The sequence below is a fragment of the Ammospiza nelsoni genome, chromosome 3 (assembly GCF_027579445.1).
Source record: "Ammospiza nelsoni isolate bAmmNel1 chromosome 3, bAmmNel1.pri, whole genome shotgun sequence".
Lineage (NCBI taxonomy): Eukaryota > Metazoa > Chordata > Aves > Passeriformes > Passerellidae > Ammospiza > Ammospiza nelsoni.
This window is the reverse complement of record NC_080635.1, coordinates 15884872-15903000: the sequence shown is the minus strand read 5'-3', so window position 1 is coordinate 15903000 and position 18129 is coordinate 15884872. Positions and strand designations below refer to the sequence as shown.

General features: G+C 48.0%; 1 protein-coding gene and 1 long non-coding RNA gene across 2 annotated transcripts in view; one reads left to right on the top strand and one right to left on the bottom strand.

The window, feature by feature from the left end:
• Window positions 1-2622: 2622 nt before the first annotated feature.
• LOC132070977 (uncharacterized) lies at window positions 2623-12145 on the bottom strand. Its single transcript, XR_009418056.1, has 3 exons — window positions 11929-12145; window positions 9641-9757; window positions 2623-3335 (listed from the first exon to the last, which is right to left on the bottom strand). It is a non-coding gene; the product is annotated as an uncharacterized LOC132070977 (long non-coding RNA).
• The window catches only part of SPRED2 (sprouty related EVH1 domain containing 2), a 59203-nt gene continuing 52797 nt past the window's right edge, over window positions 11724-18129 (top strand). Inside the window, exon 1 of the mRNA XM_059468223.1 lies at window positions 11724-11936. Within this exon, the coding sequence (XP_059324206.1) occupies window positions 11890-11936 (47 nt within the window). The 5' untranslated portion in view covers window positions 11724-11889. The remainder of the gene's footprint in view (window positions 11937-18129) is intronic.

Below are 18129 nucleotides of genomic sequence, written 5' to 3'. Positions count from 1 at the left end.
CAAGCTTACTTTCATTTTCACATGGTGGAAGGGAACATGGTGTCTCAGTTTTGGCCAGGGAATCCCGGACTGAGGTTCTGCATGATGTACCCTGAAGTCATTGCACACAAGAATGATCCCTCTGGGTGGGACTGACAGAAACTTATCCCTTGAGATCTGGGAGAGCAGGGGTATGAATGCACTGAGGTTACAAAGCTCACAGTTGGGTGATGACTGTAAAGAGAGAAAGGAGCAGTGAAGGGAGGACAAGCTGGGGAGGGTGGTGTGGCGGGTGAGGCACAAGTCTCCTGCATGGGAGACTCCTGTCTTTTTGAGTGGAAGAAGATCAGATCACTGCAGATGAAGCAGGGCTTGCTGGGAAAAAAAAAAAAAAAAACATATCCAGGAAAAAAAAATTTGGGACAAAACAATATCCCAAAGATGCTTGTTAGGACCTCAGAATGGACCTGAGCCCTGGACATCTGGTTGTCCTGAGTTAGAAGGAAGTGGGGTGCAGAGTCCCTGTGGTTTTAGAGAAGTTCCTAAGAGCAGGCAGCCACATTTCAGCCTTTCCAAAGGAGCCACCTTAGTGCCTGGAATTGCAGCCTTCTCCTCAACATCACAGTAAAACTTCCCAAGACTGCTAAATATTGATAACAAAGACACACAAATACACATAAGAAGACAAAGCCAGACTGTCCTTTTCCTGAAGCTGGCACTGCATATGAAACAAAGATTTTCCAATTCCACTCCAACTGAATGGGTATACACACGCATTTCTTTTCCTAATTTAGAAAAGCAAAAAGTATTTCTTTGGCTTTTGTTTCAAAAATCACTATGCTGTGACATTTTTCAGCAAAATGTTTCAATTACGGTTTTATTGTTCTTTCTTTAATTTTTTTCCAAGCAAGATGGATTTAGTATCTTGTTCAACAGACTCAGCAAGAGAGTAAATGAGAATTTCTAGGAAACTGGGAAGTCTCAAGTGAAAATACCTGAGTACAAAGCAAAGATGTAAGATTGGGGACATGGAAGTAAAAACAACATTTCCTTTGGGAGGAGAAGCTCTTGTATTCATGGCTTCCAGTTTAAACAGAAATGTCTTCCCTCAGCAATTTTGCATTGCTGGTAACCTGGGAGATGTAGCACAGCTAAAAGAGGGGGAAAAAAATCCCTAGGACTTGATGACAACATTAAGGAATTCCAGAGACTCTCCTACAGGAAACAAAAGTCAAAAAATGAAAAGGAAAAAGGCCAACAACACCTTTCAGTTAAAAACGCTCTGTAAGCTATTGTTTTACAGACAAAAACGTCAAGGAAGATAGTGTCTTCTGGTGGCGTATATTCCCATATTTCCTCTTCCTTGTGAGCTTGGCTAGGACATTTGTGTCAAGCCCAGTAACCCTACAGGAGGCTGAGTAACATTTACTGCATTGTTTAGATATGGGAGAGCCTTGCCCTCCCAAGTTAGCCCAGGATACTCTCCAACCACGGCACTCCAGGAGAGGGATTGCCAGTATCTGATACTTGAAAGAGATTGCAAAAAAACCTTTCCCCTGAACAGCTGCAAGTGAAACTGACATTAAATAGAGGGAGGAAGGGAAGTCTCACTCAGGCTGAAGCTTGGGGGTTCCCTCTGTATACCTGCAGGCTAGTGAAGCTGATGGCTCTCTGAAGCTATTGTTTGGTTCCTGGGAGCCATGTGTATGGAGAGAGAATTTGGCATTAAACCCATGAACCCCGAAAGGAGGTCTCTGTTTCTGCAGGGTGCACAACCCGTGGCAAGGTTTCCATAGCTGCAGGGAGTGAAGTTAAAGACCAGCTGCTGCTCTCATCATGGTATATACGTCCAAAATAAAGGTGCAGTGCTCTCACTCCTGTGTTTACCACCATACTAGAGAAGAAACATTTTCTCCAATAACCTAAATTAGGAGAAAGACATCTAGAGCTAATTAGATAATTCTTTACAGAAGGCATGACCAGCCTTTTTCAGCCTGCAAACCACTAAAGAAAATTTTCATGCCATGGGGAGCCACCAGATCCTGATCCCTGATCCTGAATAACATGTGGAGGATGAGCTGGGAGGCACAAAGTGAGAGCTGCCCATCGCTGAGTTCTGCATCTCCCCGGGTCACCCTGAGTGTTGGACCACAGGGGTTCCTGCGTAGGCTCACATCCACAGGCAGTCGGCCACCCCCAGTCCAGCACTGGGATTAATTTTCACAGACACACACATCGTCAAACATCTCTAATTCAGTGGGAATTAGAGGCTTTAAGATCCAGCTTCCATGATTCAGAAGCTTACAATTTTGTGGGACGTGGGTGCGCTTCCCTCACGTGGGACATCTGAAAGGCCAAGGCTTGCTCATCTTCAAAATTACATGTAGGGCTTGGATATCTTTCATGTCGCAGTGCAATTTCCAGGATGAATGCATGTGCTGCACCTCTTTATGGTAAGTGTGTTTTAATTTAGGCCTCTGTGATGTAAGACCCTGAAAAGTGCATTTAAAATTGAAAATGCAGCTGGTCCTCAACACTAAAGGCTCAAAGACGATACCACAAAACATCTTCTGAAGGGTGTGCCTTCTTCAAACACACCTTCATTAGAAAGATTAAAATTCAGGAGAGAGATGGCACATGTCTTACAGTCATTATTAAAAAACAAAACCAAAAAAGTCAGTGGAAGCATTATAACTATGAATCTAAGTTTAGTTCTTTATCCAAGTTGCATGTTGGCACAAGTGCAAAGGAAAGAGCTCTTGTTTAGGCAGCAAGTATTTGTAGGTGAAAACACTACTTTAAAGGGTGAGAAACATGTTTCATCTGTAGAGAGTTATTTTTGAACTTGGAAATCAGGGCATAAAGGATTTTCCTAGGGTGGAAATGCACTTTTACTCAAGCCACACAAGGCAAACAACTAGAATCATGTTCTGTTTGATGGGGCACCTTCACAGCAGCATTTCATTTTAATCCATGATGACATAAAATATAAGGAGATAATTAGCAGTGTGCAATTTAGACTTGAAACATTTAACTTTGCTCCAAAATTCTTCTAAGTTTGGAGTAATTCTGGTGTGTCACACAAATATGTTAGAATTTATTTCTGTCCTTTCTAACAGTAAATTACAGAGGAATGGAGAGTCTCAGGTGATTTATGCACCACTCACAGCTAAGCAACTAGACACTCACAAACAAGCACAGGGAATTAAACTCGAGTGGATGTTATCTTCCTGTCTTAAATGACTCCCAAATGTTCCTGAGTTTGAGTCCTCTTCCTGACAGCCAGGTGTCTCCTTGGGCTGTAGCTCCTTCTGCTGTAATGGAAGACCAACACTTTCCTCCATACCTACAAATGACTGTGAAGGATACAAAGGAAAATTAGCATATAAGATCAGACATGCTTACAAAGATACTCTAAATCAAAAGTCACAATATATAATTTAATCTATTTTATTTTTTTTTTCAAGATCGCATGTTTCTCAGTGATTATCTCCACCCCAATACTTGAAAAATCAACACAAGAAAATACTGTATAATGAAGTGCCATTGTTAAAAGGTCAAAGCCCCTTTTGGGGTAGTTGTGTGCAGCAAAGTCACTGCAGAGTTTCCACAGCTTCCTGCAATAGGAGACATTATGATCAAAGAAAGCTCTGCCTGTGATATGGGTGACAGCTAAATGGTAGTGGCACAAAGCCCTTACCTCTGCTTGCATTCCTTAGAAAGCACAGAATAGGCTCTGGTGACCTTTCTCAAAAGGTGCCTTGCCCATCCTCTTTCTACAGTAGGTCCATCTGCAGGGGGGATACAAGTGACCTTGCCACAGGAGGGTGGAAATCATCTCTGCTTTCCACCCCCTCAGGATTTTAAAGACAGCCATCCCTGTTTCTTTCAAGAAAACAAAGACTTGTCCTGCTTTGCCTGCAAGCCAGTGAGAGGCCAAAATTTAGACTGCCATTTAGACAATATTTTGATCAGGCCTTGTGGGAGAGTTTTCACCTTTGTACTTTTTTAGACTGAAAAACACCAAAGAGAAGACCCAAATGTCTTTAGAGCTGAGCAGGAACCAATTTATAGGAAGTGTTTCAATGTCACAGCTATCCAGAGCACTTTGTGTGGTAACAAATTAAATACTGGTAGTGTGGTAATGTCTTTGGCACAAAGAGAAGCACTTATGTGCAAGGTATTGCATCCAGACCATGTGGTTATAGAGCAGTTCTTTCACCCCTCCATGAGTTTTGGACTACAACTCCATTTGTATGGAAGGACCAGATCAAGTGGGTGAGAAGAAGCAGAATGTAAAAAATAAAGGAAAAGCTCAGACTCTGTGATACGTTTGATGAAGACAAAATCGATGGTATTAAAAAATACCATCATTCACAAAAATGTCATCTTCATAAGCTCTCTAGCTCTCTGTTAGTTTTTGTGGGGTTTTTTGTTTGTTTTTATTTTTTTTTAATGGTGACAAAATGCAGAGATTCATGTCCACACTGAACATGTGACTCTGAAGACATGGTTCCAGCACACATGTGTGTTCTTCAGTGCATGAAATCAGAAGGCAGGAATTTATCATAAGTCACTGAAGGTCCATAATGGCTATTTAAAATAAAATAATCTCTTCTGGATTGTCTGATCCTGCTGCCACTGCCTTCAGTAGGGCTGAATCAGGCAGTTATCATCAGTGCTATGTAACTCCTCCCTTTCAAACCATCCCTCCAGCCATACTTTGTAAAGCTACAGACAAATAATTATCATGTGTAAAAGTACGTGCAGGAGGGGATGAAATTCTCTTCCTAAACATAGCTTACAGCATATCCATTTAAGTGTAAATGCTGGGGTTTCTAGACTTGAAGAGAAAAACAGAATCAAAGGCAAATGTTTACCTGCCATGGATATGGAGGTTTCCTTCATAGTCTCTTCAACTTAAGTCAAGTACTCCTGGTTAGGGAAGTGAAGCTCATTTTTCAGAATGCTGTCCATTTGCTATTTTCTAAATAATTCCTTTTGGTCACACTAAACCTTAAATTAACCCCCACTCCCACCCGTGTGCAATTTTAGCACAACAGCATTAACTGCAGAAGGAACAAAAAAAGCCCTTCAGCTGCCACTTCAGCATGCCCCATATCTTGGATTGTTTTTACTTTCAGCTTTTAAGGTCAGAACAGGCATCCAGCAATAACCAGCCCTTCTTCTTTTCTCTAAGAGACCAGAGAGTCTACTGTCTTGAACAAGGGAGCTCTGTGAGCAGGATCAAGCTTGTGCTTTTGGTCTTGTAGGTGTGAAGCTCTCATGAGCTGGGCTTGCATTTCTGGGCTTTGTTAAGCCTGGCAGCAAACACTGCTGGGGATGCAGCTGGCAGTGGGCATCTGGAAGGCCTTGCATCCAGTACCTGCAAATAGCAGCTTCTGTTGACAACCACACAGAGCAGAGCTGTGAGTCTTCATTCCCTTCTAGATGGAGCTGGCATCCATAGTGGAGTATATGTATAGTTCCCAAAGGTTTTTGTGTGGAGTGACTAATCACTTTTCTCCTCAGAACTGGCAGGGAGGCATAGTATGTGTGTGATTACCAGAACATAAAAGGAGCACAGGATTATTTTCCATGGGAATCCTTGGGAACATCTTGGAGGGTGGCTGTCTAAGGAGGTGTTCTCTGCAGGACCATTAAACTCTCCTCCCAGCTTCCTCATCATGTGCTGCAACTTATCCCAAAGCTATTTGGTGGTGCATGGGGTTAACCATGAGACTTCTTTAGCTCTAACTCTCCACCTCTGAGTCCTTCCAGGACACTCATAAGGCATGTGCTATATTTGCCTAGCTGGAGTTGTTATGAGGATGTTGACACAAGGGAAAATATCTGCCTGGAGAAGAGGGTGGACTGGCACCCTTTGAAATTAAATATGGCCAAGCATCTGCAAAGGACAGAGTGGATCAGTGTCACTGAGCAGCCCTGAAGCCAAGGGCTGAGTAAATGAGGATTCAGACAGGGTATATACAACTCATTTCCCCTGTGTACCATCAAACATCTGACCCAGCCATGTCAGCATTTCCATATTTCAAATGCTTAATTTAACTCCAGAAGCCTTTCCTGATTGATACCTGTGCGGGGGTTTCTCCCACAACCAGGTCTAGACTGGGTAAACCAGCAATTATAACCACTCAGACACTGAATAGGACCCTGTACTCACAGCAAGACACTGTGTGTGAAAAGGAGGTCAAGCCACAAAAACTGGTTTTGCCAAAGTAGTCAGTCAACTGTTCATCATGTCACCTGCTGAGGCTGATCAAAGAGCTTTGCAATAAAGGGAACATGAGTGTTCAGAGGAGATGGTCTCACAATAGCTGTGAGAGAAAGGGAGGAACACCCAAGTGAAGTTTGGCTATCAGAAGGCAGCTTTCTGAAATACACTTAAAAGGTTCAAACCTGATTCAAATGACCCCCAAGGAGGGGAGACAAAGGTGTGAACAAGTCCAGTGTTTTTCCCAGATCCACCCACTTTTGTGCTCTGTGAGGTAAAACTTTATTTGGCATCTGTTTGTTCAGTTCTCATGAGGCCCTGGAAACAGCTGTATCAAAAATTCAGAAACCTCTCAAGGGTGGAAAGGCATCTCAAGAGAAGAGCAGCCCTTCCCTCATGCTGAGAGTAGCCTGGCTTCAGGACTAATCCTGAGGTTGTGGTGACACTTGCAAAGTTTCTGCACACTTATTTTTCAGTTTGATGGTCCAGGGACGGACCATCCCTGCTGAGTCGGGAACACACAGGAGCACCACTGCAGAACTGGCAGCAGAAAGTGAAGGTTTTGTAGCAGTTTTTCCTTCCAAGCATTCAGCACAAAAAGGTACGCAAAAAAGTTCAAGAAGAAGCTGTGCACCCGTCTCTTGTTGAGTCCATGCCAGGGACTTGACTCTAGTGGCACCCCCAAAACCATCATCCTGCACTACTGTGTGTGAAAGAATCACCCCCACCAACACTGCTGTCTCACTAAACCTGCTAGTGCCACCCTCTCACCAGGGTGGAATTTGGGGGTGGGTAGGCTGAAGTGTTGAACTCAAGATTAGAGCATTTTCCTGCTATCTGCACCACAAAGTGTCATGCGCTTGTGAGACTACAATTTAGGTTTGTTATCATCCCTTTATATCAAAAGGAAGTTATGCACACAAAGAAAACACCAAACCACCATGTCAGGGGGGCTATAAATCACTTACTGCTGAATATTAAGAGGGCAACAGAGTGCCCAGTAGGAAAGCAAGGGTTTGAAAATACTGCTTTTCCTCACTATCTCCCCATTTCAATAAACTTTGCTTTTATTTTGGGAGAGGATGAAGGAGAGCACAAGGTTTGAGGAATACAGCTACAAATGACACCAGATTTGTCCCATAGGCATGACTCATGCCTGACTCCATGCACTGGTCAATGCCTTCCCAGCCCTCAGCACATTTACTGCAGTTGCCCAAGTTGATCCCATGGTGTCCAGAAAAGCCAGAAAAGCCACACAGGCAGCAGCGCAGAGATCGCCTCAACTTTCTGTCCTGGTAAAATGTAGGTTTACAAAGCCCGAAAAATGGAGAAGTGGAATAGTCTGCTCATCTGGCAGCAAGGGTCTGTTCTGCTTGCCTGCTCTGGTTTTACCAGCCTCCAAAAGGACATCCTGGGAAGACTGCAAGGAGCTCTCCACATCCTCTTCCCCTGGCAGGTGCCCAAAAAGGATCCCAAAAATTCTCCAAACCACATGCTAAAATCCCACTCCTGCTGGAAAAAAACCCCCTGTATTTCCAAACTGTGACCTCCCAAAAAGTGTCAATCCTGAAAGACTTTACACTGATTTGAAATGTTGCAGATTGTTTTTGTAGCTCTTAAATTCTGAGCAATTATGATGGGGGAAAATGCAGATGCAATCGCTGCTTTTAAAATATGATTGCTGCTCAAAAGAATTATTGGGGAGGGGGGTAATTGTCTGGAGGATGGCATGATTCAGGACTGCTGACTTCCACTCCTCACTCATTCAAAGTCACCAAATGAGTCAGTGGAAAAATCATTGAATTCAGCACAGTCAACAGGGTACCAACATTCATAATTAGGTTCCTAAATCAACAGTGCGGAAGATTTCATCTCAAAGGCTGAAAGGCTTTACAAGCGAGAGTAAGTGAAGGCAGGAGGCTACGTTGCAAGCCTGCAGTAAATGCCATCCTAAACTTTGACACTTGAAATTCCAGTGGTTCTCACCCTAAATAAGTGCTAGCTAAAGGTGTAACAGCACTCAGGGAAGTTTATTCCAATCTGAGCAGAAACAAGGTTCTCTGCAACAGCTGAAGTATTACTCTGCAAAAGAAATGTTTCTTTTGAATATAAAACACAGGACAGTCATAGCAGGCAAATCGTTAGTATGCAGGAGCTGCTGCCTTGAAGCTCTGCCACCAAAGGCTAATTAATTCTAGGTACCTTAACGATCGCATCACGGGGAAGCGCTACTCTGTGTTTGAGCAGAAGCTCTGTGTACAAACAACACAATGCACAAACAGAAATCACACCTCTGAGAGAGAGCCTTTTCATTCAGAAAAGTCAGTCAGCTCCAACAGGCTTACAAGAACCGGCACAGTAACCTGAATATTAGAAAAATAAAATTCAATACTTCAGTGAAAGTAATAGTAAGAGGGTTGTACAGTGAGAGAAACTATTAAGAGAATAAATCACTTAGCAGCTTGCAAATTGGCAGGACAGTGAAAGCAGAGATCAAATAAGAGATCTTGCAAATCCACAGGAAATGACTCAAGAAGCTAGATCAAGTAAAACTTCAGCTTCCAAGCCTCAGACACATTTGCTTCTCACCATTGGGGTAAATATGTGCACACACAACATAAGCACATAAAACTACATCCAGATCACACAGACAAGCTCTCAAGTATTAATCAGACAGTGATTAATACCCAGTCCACCTCAGAGGTACAACCATTATAATGGCCTTTTAATTACATGATTGTGCCCTGGGTTTTTCACAGGGCTATAACTCTCCCCATATTCTGCTTCTGTAGTCAGCAACTGCTAAATGCCATGCTCCCCACTTCAGGCACATCAATGTTCCTGCTAATCACAGGAATTTTTGGCATGAAAGATTTTGAGGATGTTAGAGGTCTGTGCAATCTCATCATCCTTTGGGGGGGGAAAAAAAGACATAGGATGGGTGGAACTGTGTCAAATCATTACATCTGGTCTTTTATTGTACAGCAGCTGAAGACGTTCCTACCATTTCCTTGCCCCCAACCACTCTACTCCTGTCCTGACACTTCCTTTTGCTGCCAGCTCAGCTTTGCCAAGATGTTTATCATGCCATTCTGCACACTGGATCCTTGAATAACTTTCCAAAAGAAAGAGGTATTGGGGGGTATTATTAGCTGGGACCATTTAGCAGATCCAGCAGTGTCACTCCTCAGTGGGAGATGCATTAGCACAGCCAAGGGGGTGACAAACTGGGCTTTGCAAAGGAATGGGTGGGAAGGGGTTGGGGGGATAGACAGCAATGCCGCCCAAAAGAGCACCCACAGTCTTCCAAAGGGAGGGCAGCAGGCTTGCACTCTCACACATTATCTGGTGTTACGGCCAAACCTCTAGCAGTGACAGGAATATTACTGTAATATTGTGCTACAAAGCTGCAAAATCTGGTACCACCTCTGAAGGACACACTGCTTCTCCCTGAGGAGAAGATCTCAAAGCTTTGATCAGCTCTTGCCTCCATCTCATTTACTAGCAGTCCACAGGTTTCTCTCCGAGTTTCCACTTCTGTTCCTGAAAAGAAAATTTACAGCACTTAGAAACTGAAACCCAGCAGAGCAGAAACACAATTTCCACACCAAAATCTGAAGGCCCCTTCAAGACTAAATCCCATAGACTAGACTTGAAAGTTAAATCAGTATGTGACTCCCTTAGGAACCACAGCCATAACAAGACTGAATATCCCAATGCAGTGAGAGCAGAGATGGCACATCTCCCTACCTGCTGTGGGAAAGGGATGCTGCAGTGAAGGGGCCTGCAAAAGCTGGAGGGCAAGGTGATGTGCTTAGGTGGTACAGACACATTTCTTCTCCCAGGACTGCCCGATCACAGAGGAATTGATGGGGGAAGCAAAACCAAAACTCACAGCTAGTTACTTAACTTCATGGGCCAAACTATTTTTTCGATAGTCAGCTCCTGTTACCCCTTCTCTGTGGACCAAACAAGTCCTGAGGGCAGATGTCATGGTGTAGCTATGAACGCAACACAAGTTGGTGGAGTGTTTACACTGTTCATTGCAGCAAAAAACATTTGAACTGACCTACGAGAAAAGCTGTATGATGTTACCACCATGCCAGCATGCACCTCACAGCAATTCTGAATGTGGCACTAAGGGGAAATTTGAGCTCTCGTAGAGGCCAAGGTGGGGTGGGAAGAACACAAGGATGGTGAGAAAACAGCTGTGAGGGCAACATTAACTCCCTGGGCTTCTTCTACTGATCAGCTGCCAGACCACTCACAGGGCACATGGCATCATGGTATGGAAACGCATCCTATGGGTCTCATCAGCCACTACGAGGAGCTGCACCAAGCCAGGCTGCCCTGGGCCAAACCGAACCAAGCTGGGCCAGGCTGGGCTGAACCCAGCCAGGATGGGAGAATCCAGGTTGAGGTGAGCCAAGATGTCCAGAGCAGGGCAACAAAGTTGATGAAGGGTCTGGAGCACAAATCTCATGAGGAGGGGCTGAGGGAGATGGGGTTGTTAAGCCTGAGAAAAGGGGGCTCAGGAGTGACCTTTTTCACTCTCTACAACTACCTGAAAGGAGCATCTGGCAAGGTATTCTCCAAGTCAACCAGCGACAGAGCAAGAAGACACACTCTTATGGCGTGCCAGTAGAGTTTCAGGTTGGACATTAGGAGGAACTGGGTCATTAGACATTGGAATGGCCTGCACAGGGAGGTGGTGGAGTCACTGCCCCCAGAGGTGTTTAAGGGAAGACTGGACGTGGCACTAAGTGCCACTGTCTGACTGACCGGGTGCTCGGTCATAGGTTGGACTCGATGATCTCAGAGGACTTTTCCAACCTAATCGATTCTGTGATTTTTAAGTGCGGCCTGGCAGGGCTGAGCCAGATCTTGCTGGGTCCGGCTGCGCAGGGCTAAGCGGGGCCGGGTGAGGCTGAACCCGGCGAGCCGGGCCGGGCCGGGCCGTACGGCACAAGCCGCAGCCGGGCGGGCCCGTCGCTCCGGCCCGGCGGAGAGCAGCGCCGGGCGGCGGGCGGGGCGCGGGGGCTGCGGCGCGGGGGCGGCGCCAGCGGGCGGAGGCGAACGCGGCGGGACCGCACCCCGGGCGCTGCGCTGCGCCGCGGGGGCTCGGGGGGCCGGGCCGGGGCGGCGCCACTGCCGGCCGCGTCTCCTCCTTCCCCTCCGCCGCCGCTGCGGCTCCCTCCCTCCTCCCTTCCCTCCTCCCGCCCGGGTCCGGCGCTGCCCTGCCCGCTCCCGGCGGCCGCGGCAGCGCCGCCGCTTCCTGCCGGGGCTCCCCGCTCCCTCCCTCCCTGCCCGCTCCGCCGCCCCCCGCGGCGCCCCGCCATGGCGTGATCGCGGCCATGGGGCTGGCCCGGCGCCGCCGCCTGCCCCCGGGCGCTGCGCCGCTCCCCCGGGCCCGGACCCCGCGCCGCCGCCGCCGCCGCCGCGCCCCGCCGCGCCCCCGCGGCGCGCTGACCGCCGCCTCTCCTCCTCCTCCGCCCCCGGCCGCCGCCGCCCGGCGACGAGCGCGGCCGTAGTCCCCCCTTCTCCCCCCCCGCCGCCGCCCGCGCTCCCGCGCCGTCGGGCCCGGCGCGGCCGCCAGCCCCGCCGCGGCGCGGCCTCCCTCGCCATGTGAAGCTCGGGAAGATGCGGAGGCGCAGCCCGGCCGCCCGCGGCGAGGGATGAGCCTAGACGGGGAGAAGATGACCGAGGAAGCCTACCCTGACGAGTGAGCGGGGCCGGGGGCGGCGGGCGGGTCGGGGCACGGAACAGGGGGCAGGCTTTGTTGCCCCGGCGGGAACCGGTGCCGGTCGCTCATCTCCGTACCCCATGCACTGAGGGACAGACGGACCGTCCGCGGGCGGACAGAGGGACGCGGACACGCGCGTTCGTGTGCGCGCCGCCCGCCCGCGCATCCGCCATTTCGCGCTCCCCCCGGGCCGCGCTCATTTGCATACGGCCCTTTCATTCATAAAAACCCCCGGGAGGGCGGTGCGGCCCCGCCGGGGTGCGGGGCCCCGGGGCACCGCAGGGAGGGGGCGCAGCCCCGCGCCGCCGCCGCTCCCCGCCCCGGCCGAGGGGCTCGGGGCGCCCGGCGGGGGCGGTCGGAGGCGGAAGCGGCGGAGATGGGAGGGGGGAGCGGTGCGCGCCCCCGCCGCGCAGACCCGGGCCTGGGGGGGTCGGGAAGCGGAGCTGGGGGGGGACACACGACGTCGCGGATCCCCGCCCCGGCCGCCACCGTTTTGTGAATAGGAGGGCGGCCGCCGCCGCCGTCACATGACGCCGCATTCATAAACCCGGTCACCGGCGGCCTCTCCATTCACCGTCACCCCCCGCCGCCCACCCCCGCTCCGCAGCCCTCCCGCCGCCTCCCCGCTAATAAACCCCCCGAGAGGCCGCACCGAGGCTTTCAAAATGCCCGACGGTGCCCTTTTCCCTTTTTTAATGCTTTCTTCCCCAAAGTAAAACCTAAAGCTACTGCAGCGGAATGGCAGGAAGGGCTCTTTCACGCCGTGCTGGCCCAGGGGCTGTTCCTGGCTATCTCCTTCGGGGTTTTGACAGTCAAGAGGAATGACTCACTGGCGTGCAGGACTGGGTCGGTGCCAAGCGCCATAGGATGTACCGTGCTTTAAAACGACTCCTTGCAGGGCTTATAAAGCAGCGTCAAAATTGTGCAACTTTTTGGCTCGGTTTTGAGGTCCGAAAAGATCATAATCGGTGGCATGTGCCACGCTTGCACCTTCATCATGATAAACGTATTTTAGGGTGAATTACTGGAGAAATGTGAGTGGCGAAGGAAATGGCTTCTGGCCCCAATGTGTGTGTTGAGAGGAATTGTTATTTTGGCAGCTCTTAATGAAGAGACTATAAATTCGTGTTTATGTGTAGCTTCTAAAATCGTGGTTATTTTGAATTTGATAAAAGAAAAACCAAAACAAGAAAAAAAAAAAAACAAAAAAAGAAGTAGTTGCATGACCTAGCAGGCTGGAAAAACATGGCCAACTCATTTCCAATAAAAAACCTGCTTCTTCATTTGGTTTGTTTGGGGTTTTTTTAAACTTTTCAAATTGGACAAGAGGAAGAGAAGTGGGTCCCTGTCTCTGGGTTTGAGAACACGGGGTCAAACCTAACCCAATTCAGTGGACAAAAATCTGGCGCTCACCAGCCTTCATCTTGAGGCGAGATCCTCTTCCAAATGTGTTTTCCTGCAGGGCTCAGTGGAGAGGTGAATGTTGATGTAAAACACCGAGCACTTGGCTCTGATGGTTAGGTGGGGGATTTTTTTTCCCCTGACTGTAGGCTGCAGTTTGTTTTGGGAGTGAATTCTTCCATGTGCTGCTGCACTGCCATGCTGAGGGAGGCTTCAGCTAATGGTTTTCATGTGTGTGGGAGCTCTTGGGTCAGGCCACCTCTCCTGGGGTCACCTATCAAGCCAGCAGCACTGTGTGCTTTGGTCCCTTGGAGGTTGGGAGTGCTGGTGACCGCAGGGAGCTGGTACTCAAGCCATTCCCAGGCCACTGAAAGCTTTTTTGTTGGGGTCTGGATGCGTTGACTTTCAGGGTCAGTGGTGCCTCATGGTCCCTACCTCAGTGCACATCCCTGGTGGCTCTCCTGGCGGCCGTGGTTGGGCTGTCAGGGTTTAGCGCAGGCCTTGGCTTTGTAGGGCATGGAGAGGTGTTTTAGGTAAGCCATAGTTTCCTCTGTAAGCTCCTCGCTTCCAGCCTTGCACTGATTGATAGCGTTGCTGAAGTCGGTGACTCATGGGTTGTTTTTTCATTTCAGTGGTGGGTGAAGTGATTTGATTTTTTTTTTCTCCAATATATATGGTGTTAAAAGAAATAAGGACAGGCTCTTCTGATAAGTTTTCTCAAGCTGTCAGAACAATGGTAGTATAGCACGCTATTTGCCCTAGATATCTGGCTTTAATTTGCATAGCTATTCTTGTTTCACTGAGTGCACTGTGAGCAAATGTTAACAGCCAGATTACAAAAAAAGGGACCACTGTCAGGATGCCTTTTAGAATAACCCTCTTCAAGTAAATAACAAGGGTTTCCCCCCCCTTCTTTTTGCCTATTTTTTTTTTTTAGTAGTTTCTTGAGAACAGCTCAATTACACTTAGAGTTTTGAGGCAATTTATAAAAGCGAGAAGGGAAGCAAACAGGACTTGGGATGCTGGAAACTCATCGGTCCCTTCAGAACTGCACCATTTCGGATCGATACATAGAGGTCAGTTTGTCATTGCCAAGCAAGCGCCTCTTTCTGCATCTCAGCCTTTATTTCTGCTTTCCTCCTTGCCCCTCGCTCAGCCCGTGCTACCTCCACGTTGCAGGGTGGGGGCAGAATGAGGATGCCAGGCCATAAATCAGAGGCTGCGGTGCTGGACCTGAGCGCTGGGGGATTTCGGGCAGCGGCCACCCAGAAGATGGGCGGCTGTGGGCGACCCTCTCCGAAGCCATCCTGGATGGGCTGCTGCCCGTGGCTTTTCCGCCTGTGAGGGGGAGAATGGAGCTGAGCCCTTAAAGTGATTCGGTTATGCCCGGAGGCTGCCGCCTGCTCGTTCCGATGCATGGTTCCAAGAAAGTCACAGGAAGTAATTAAATGGAAAAGGTCAGAGAACGAGGAAGTGTTGGTCCGCAGCCTTGCGCTGCTTGGGATGGAGCCCGATGCCCTGGCCGGGCTGTGTCCCGGGAGCGTCCCCGCCGCTCCAGCGCGCGCCTGGTTTATTCCAGTGCGCTGGGAGCGCTCCTGCCAAGTGTTTGAAAGTGGGACTGGTCCCCCGGAGGTTTTAACGAGCTGGGTTAAGTGGCATATGTGTAGGGTTGCTGTGGTGGTGTGCAGGACAGCAAAATGTGGTGTGAGATCACACCAATGTATTTTTTCCTGTCTAAGGAAAGAAAATTAGACTCAACTGGCTCTTGCTGGTTCTTTTGCCCATCCAAAAATCTCATTTCCCTCCACATCTGAGCAGACACCAGTGATGTTTGCTTTGAATTTTGAATCCATAAGTATTGCAGTTTGCCCTTTGTGTTGAAAAAAATTATTTTCCCCCCTTCATTTTCAGTACATTTATGCCCCATTCTGATGATTTTTCTGTAGGTATTAAAGGCAGCTCATTCAGCTAAATTATTTTGCTGCAAGTTTCAGCCAGGGAGGAAGGCATGGGACACACTGTGTTATGACATTATCGCTCGCAAATAGGACAGGAAATGAAGGATTGCCAAAATATAACTGTTTATTTCTTGGCCTGAAAACATGCCTGTTTAAAATATGACATGTAAGTAGCTGCTTTGTTCAGTCTCTGGGAGAAGTAGTTGTTTATAAGGGAATAATAGATCTGTCAGATGAAGAAGAGGGGGGGGAAAAAAGAAGGGATTTGCCCTTTCTACTCTTTCTACTTCTGTTTTGGAAATGCTTGAAAAGTAGTTGTAGGTGGAGGATGTATAGAGAGGGTGTTCGGTCAGACAACTGGAAGGGAAGAGGGTTGCCACAAGAGGAAGGGAGGTAGATTTTAAATTTCTCAGCACATTAGACCCTGCTATGGCCCCATGCAGCCCATGGGTAATCCAGATGCAGCACTGAAAAGGAGAAACCAAACCAACCTGCCTTTGGGGCAGAAAGTGAGGGTTTTGGTGCAGCTGCCCTCCTTGAGGAGTGCGGTGGGATGGTGTTTGAGTGGGGCGCAGATGCTGCACCAGCACGGGAATCATCTTTGACCTGGTTTTGCAGCCTGTTTTTTTATCTCACTGAGGCACACCCTGGAGCGTGGGTTAAAAGGTAGGTTTTATCTACCTGTTTAATTAAATCCTGAGGCTGCAAACAAAAGTGCGTTGTGTGGCAAGGCTCGCTCTTAACATGGGCTTGGTTTGCTGTTAGCTGGATTTAAACCACAAAATTGTTTCCTGTCGGCCACCAAATTGCAGGGAGATGATGGTAGTTGTCCTCCTTCTTCAGGATCAGGCTGGAAAACAGGAGCTCAGGAATGAGGCACAACATAACTATTGGTTTCAATCCCTCATTTTTCTTTCTTACACGGTCTGGCATACTTGAGGAATCTATAAATTCAGTTTCCTTCCCTCCAGCAGAATGGACATAGGAACTACTCCTACAACAAATTCATTGAAAAATTTGGCTTTTTTGTTTTTCCTTTTTTTCCCCCACTTTGTAACAGCACAAGGTGATCTTTCTTGCAAGAGCTCTGCAGGGGTGGAGAGGGCACAGAGATCAGTGAAACTAAAAGTACAGCTCTGGAGACTGTGTTTTTGATATATGCCCTGTTTGCTAAGTGGAGCATTTGATTTTTGTAGGACTTAGGCTTCTAAAGCAGTGTAGAATTTAAAAAAGAAGTAAAATAGAAAAGGTCAGTTGACTAAAAAAGGCACAGATAGACTGTGGAGTTGATTGACAGGAGATGGGAACTGCAGCAGGTCCCTGTTTCTGTAGACTACCAAAAGAAAGCAAGAAACTGTTGTCACATGAATCCCAGCACTGGAAAGAGAGGTCTGCTCCAAGCCTGGCAACAAGCAGAGCAGGGCAGCATCTCCCAGCATCTTGCTTGCACTGGCCATTTCTTCCCACTTTGGCCATGGGTAAACTCAGCTGATGGTTTCTAATGATTTCTTTTTTCTTTTTTTTTTCTTTGTTTCTTTTCTTACCCATTGGTTTTCTGCCAAGATCTTCTGAGTTTTCCTTCCTTCCTTCCCGTTTCTCTACCCACGTCCACCCCCTTTCCTTGTCAAATTTCCTTTAATCATTTATTTTTCTGGTGCTTGCTCAGTGCTGTAAACCTGACCCTTTCAAGCTGCAGAGAAATGCAGCTGGGCTGTGCTGGCCGCCTTCTCTCTGTGTCTGACCCTCACCTTGGGTTTTGCATCAGCTCTTGGGAGCAAAGGCTGGGTTTGCTCACATGGTTTCTCAGGATTTGATTCCTTGCAAAGCAGGGAAAACCATCTGTGGCCCCAATTCCTGGCTGAGTGGAGGCTGTAGAGCTGCAGGATGGAGCTGGGATGAGGAGCAAGAATAGCAAAGCAGTGCACTACTACTGCACTTCTGCCCACCAGCACAGCAGTTCTGGGAGGTTTATCACCATTGGTCTTGGTACCTGCAAATGTTCCCAAACCTCATTTTTCTGCTCCAGCTTGACATCAGACAAGTGTTGTGGGGGCAGGTGGACATCATCTCAAAGTCCAGTAGGATGTCTTCACTACATATCATTTTCTGTCTCCATTTCCTTTTCGCCACACTCGAGGGTATTGTTTTGCTTCCTCTCGATTTTATTTCTATTCCTTCTTGTGTCACACTTGTCTGGAAACAGGACTTCTATGAGTCATGCTGCAGGCAAACCCTCATGGCAGTATTTTCTCCTCACATCAGGGGAAGGTGATCCTTACAACATGCACCCAGTGGGGTAAAACACAGTAGATGCTTCACCTTAAATATGGTGTTTTATGAAAAGCACTATTACAAAACCTGCTTTCAAGGCTGTTGGAGACTTTTCTGCCAGCAGGCTCTACCTGTTGCAGTAGGTCTGAAGTGAGTTTTAACCCAAAGTACTGTTTTTGTCTCTAGCCTGCTTGTTTTTACAGTCTTTGAATTACTTTATTGTTTGACTTTCTTTGCTTGCAACTTGCACTTCAAGGACTATGTTCTGGGGACTTGTCGTGTCCCTGTCACCCCCCCCCTTTGTTCCCAACTCCTACATGTAATCAGAGGAGAGATCTTGAGTCTATCAGCTGAGTACTACTGATGGCTATCCCAGCTAGGAAGGAAGCTTCTTACTGGCAGGCACGGGGAGCAGGGTTTACAGGACTTTCTAACGATAGAAGTTGATTTCCCCGTCTGTGGTGGTTCCAAAAGTGGGATTGCAGAGTTGCCCAAAGTGTAGACTTTGACAGTGTCTGGCAAGGACAAAAAACATTCCATGA